The 4,336-nt window shown below is 37.2% G+C and overlaps 1 protein-coding gene across 1 annotated transcript; it reads left to right on the top strand.

The window, feature by feature from the left end:
* The first annotated feature begins 391 nt into the window (after window positions 1-391).
* On the top strand, window positions 392-1,327 carry LOC107538644 (olfactory receptor 51A7-like). Its single transcript, XM_016214959.2, has one exon. It carries the CDS (start codon window positions 392-394, stop codon window positions 1,325-1,327), a length of 936 nt encoding a protein of 311 aa, XP_016070445.2.
* Window positions 1,328-4,336: the final 3,009 nt, after the last annotated feature.

The raw sequence follows: 4,336 nt of genomic DNA, 5'->3' as shown, positions 1-4,336 counted from the left end.
TTTACATAATAAAAGCAAAAGTTTCAAGTTCTTGAATTGGAAAATAAGCACCTACATAATTATTTTAGTTGACCAATCAGTCCTTGTATAGAAATTATATGTTATAATCCATATCTATTGTAATCATATCTGTTGTAATCCATATCAAGATTTCATTTTAGTAACAATTTGTTTTCCTTTTCTCTGCGTGTTTTTTTCAGTTGGATATTGATGTCTACTTCTCTACTCATTTTTTTTCCATTGAGGTTTGTATGTAAGAATTATGTGTATATCACTTGAACTCATAAACCTCAATGATCACAATAAGAGTCAGGCGCTTGAGCCACTCTGTTTGGAGCACTGTGGGAAGCCTCTCCTGAGCCTGTCATCTTGCTTTCCTCATATACCTGGCATGTACATCTTCAATACCTCTGAAATTTCTACCTTCTTCCTGATTGGGATCCCAGGGATGGAGCATGCCAACATTTGGGTCTCCATCCCCATTTGCCTCATGTACCTTGTTGCCATCCTGGGGAACTGTACCATCCTATTTTTCATAAAAACAGAGACTTCTCTTCATGAACCCATGTACTATTTTCTCTCCATGTTGGCTATCTCTGACCTTGGGTTGTCCCTCTCCTCTCTGCCTACCATGCTAAGGATATTCTTATTCAATGCTCCAGGAATTTCTCCAGATGCCTGTATTGCCCAAGAGTTTTTTATTCACGGATTCTCAGCTATGGAATCATCGGTCCTCCTCATCATGTCTTTTGATCGTTTTATTGCCATTTGCAATCCTCTGAGATATACCTCCATTCTGACCAGTGCCAGAGTCACCAAAATTGGATTTGCTTTTTCTCTCAAAAATGCTTTGTTGGTCCTCCCTTTCCCTTTCACATTAAAACGTCTAAGGTACTGTAAGAAAAACCTCCTTTCCCATTCCTACTGCCTGCATCAGGATGTCATGAAGCTGGCCTGCTCTGACAACAAGGTCAATGTCATCTATGGCTTATTTGTGGCTCTCACAGGCATCCTAGACATAGCATTTATTTCCATGTCCTACGTGCTGATTCTGAAAGCAGTATTGAGCATAGCATCACAGAAGGAAAGGTTCAAGGTCCTCAACACATGTGTCTCCCATATCTGTGCTGTACTCATCTTCTATGTTCCCATTATCTCCCTATCTGTCATCTACAGGTTTGCCAAACACAGTTCCCCAATTATTAAGATTCTCATGGCTGATGTTTTCCTCCTGGTGCCTCCATTGATGAACCCCATTGTATACTGTGTGAAGAACCAACAGATAAGAAATCTGGTTTTAGGAAAATTGTGTCAAAAACACAGCTAACAGAAATGATTAACTACAACAAAAACCTAGTCAGTCAATGACATAGAACAAGCAGAATAAATCAATAGGAATTATACATATATTAATTACTTTAAAATATCATTTTTCAAATGTTTATCAAGGATGAAGAATCAACTTTGCAAATTTGTTGGATTAAGATTTAGGATTAGGGTTTTTGTGTAAAAATAAAACATAAAATGTATTCTAAGGGTCCACTTTCACCAGCTTGCTTTACCAGCATTGTGGACACAACATATGCTTGTCATTATTTTTATCATGCTTAAAGTAATATTTTATGTGTCCATTTGAGAATTTATCCGACAACTAGATAGTGATTAGAAGTGACAGAGGGTTGCCTCTTTATTTAAGATATCCTCTTCAACACATTGTTTTCATATTTATGAGATATGCTTATGCTTTCAGGAACTGAAATTGAAATGGACAATGATACACACAAAAAGCCAATAAAACACATTAATATGAACCCATGCAGGGTTTTAAAAAATAAACAGAATTTAATTCATTCATTAATTATATGTTTTAATATTTCCTTCCTGAACATTAAAGTACCACTTTCTAAATTATGCAGGGCAAAAAGTTCCCTGTCTTTCAGGTTTCTATGGGAGTTCTACCTAATGTCATAACTCATACTGTATGTAAATGTATTTGTCTCCCTCCGTACAAGAATGTAAACCCTGATAAAGACTAATCTTCAATAAAGGTAACGTTACAGCTCTCACAAAGACATAAAGTGTACGTTTGTTAAAGAGCTCGTTTAGCACAGCCGGGCGTGGCTCAGCGATTGAACGTTGACCTGGGATCCAGGCAATCGGGTTTCAATTGCTGGTCAGGGCACATGCCCGGGTTGTGGGCTCCATCCCCAGTAGGGGGCGTGCAGGAGGCAGCTGATCAATGACTCTCTCATCATTGATGTTTCTACCCCTCTCTCCCCCTCTCGTTTCCTCTCTCTGAAATCAATAAAGATATATATATATATATATTTTTTTAAAAAGCTCGTTTAATTCATTTTTAATGAAAGAACCAAGGAAATTATACAATTACTTCAAAAGAGAGCCCATATAAAAGACACCTTTATAGATAGGAATGTTAACATTAACTTGCAAATAAGCACAAATATGGCTTCTTCTATTTTGAAAGACACATACCAATTGACCTTCCACCAGACAGAATTTATTTGCATATCTGCCAATATGAATTATTTTGATTGCTATATTTTAAAAAATTAACAAGCCCAAAACGGAGTCATTTGCCCCCATGACAGTAAACTTCATTGCAACTTCAACCCTTACCAGAAATATGGCCTTTAACCAGTCAATCTGAAGTTTCCTAATTAACACTAATGAGGTAATCTGCATGATAAAATCTCTGCCTTTTTCTTCCCTCAAAAGAAAACAATCTGGCCTGAAAAAATGCTTTATTTTGCTAATGACTTCCTTGCCCCACCGTCCTTCTGCCTACAAAAATCTTTCCACTTTATACAAATTCTTAAAGCACCTCTCTGTTGACTAGATGCTGCTTGATTCAAGAATCACTCAATCAAGCCAATTAGATCTTTAAATTTTCTCAGTTGAATTTTATTTTTTTAACAGCTATTAGTATATACAACTTACAGAGCTGGAAAATAGATCAGTCACCAAGTAATCAGAATCAGATAACCCATAAGGGTGTGTTCTATACAATGCAGAGTTTTCCACTGAAGCACATATTTTTCCCTATAGTCTCCCCTATTTTAATAAAATATAATTTTGAAGAAAGCTTTTCTTGATCACAAAAAAAGGTTTCCCTCTTTAGATTTGGCTTCATTATTTACACAGATACAGAAAAAAATGTTAATTTACCAACAGGCCTTCTTAAGTTTGCAACACTAAATATTTCCAGACGGAATCTCAGACTGGATGTTTAAAAGATGCTTTTATATGCTATATCTAGTATAGGGAGTTATAAGCAAGAAATTGTCTCCATCAAATTATTCCTTCAGGTATCTATACATTTGTGCAATATTTTATTTTCTTAAACTCTCCTAAACATCCCAGGATCCTGGCCTGACACAGAAGTGGCCTCTCTTACTGATGCAGGTGTTCCAAGGGTTTGGGCACCAAAGGTCTGTGACACAATGTGAGTTCTTGGCTTTACACTGAAAAGAATTCAAATGAGAGCCAGCAGGGTTTAAGGTGGAAAGAGTTTATTAGTGAAGCAGTAGAACAGAAAGAAGCTACCCCAAAGGCAGAGCAGCCTCTCCCTAGTGAGGTTTACTTCTACTGGGGCTCATATTTAATTAAGGGGTAGCCCATTCAATAAGGGGAAGAAATATTCAGAATTTTTCCAGAAAAGGGGTGGAGACTTTTCAGAAGAGCTCTGTCAAACATTTTATGATCTTTTAGGGCTTTCTGTTTCCAATCAAGTTGGCTCGGGGTGTGGGGGTGTGTCATATAACATGCTGATATATACAATGAGTGTATAATGATGCCAGTGGTCCCTGTAAGGTGGCATTTGTTACCAAGCTGGATTGAGCTGGTCTTATGCTGGTTCTGAGAAATAAATCTGTTGGGGGTTGGTCTTACTTTCTCCTTGATAGTTCCTGTTGTCCTTATAGGTTAAGCCTTTTCATTATATACCTTATCTCATTACCACCTCTGAAAGGGATGTACCTGTACGCCAAATAACAGATCCTGGGGAGGAAAAATTTTATCTACCCTTCCAGGTTCTTTGGCTAGTCTAATAACTAAATTAACATAAAACAGATTGACAGAAAAACAAATTTAATTACATATATGGGGAGGAGGTTTGTATAATAATACAAAGCCCATAGGCAGATACAATAAAAAGGCTTATATACTATCCTGAGCTAAAGGAGAAAGGAGGGTAGACATCTGGGGCTTCAAAGAGAAGGAGACCATTCACAGCAGGATGAGACGAGCAAATATTTGGTAAACCAATGTTTGCGGAGCCATGTAGAGACAATGGACACAGAGAAGACTTTGATCTCCA

The sequence above is a fragment of the Miniopterus natalensis genome, chromosome 11 (genome assembly GCF_054644295.1).
Source record: "Miniopterus natalensis isolate mMinNat1 chromosome 11, mMinNat1.hap1, whole genome shotgun sequence".
Classification (NCBI taxonomy): domain Eukaryota; kingdom Metazoa; phylum Chordata; class Mammalia; order Chiroptera; family Miniopteridae; genus Miniopterus; species Miniopterus natalensis.
The sequence above is the reverse complement of the archived record's forward strand: the minus strand, read 5'-3'. Positions and strand labels throughout refer to the sequence as shown.

Coding starts and splice junctions, on each gene's coding strand:
- LOC107538644 (XM_016214959.2), top strand. CDS start 392: ATGTACATCTTCAATACCTCTGAAATTTCTACCTTCTTCCTGATTGGG.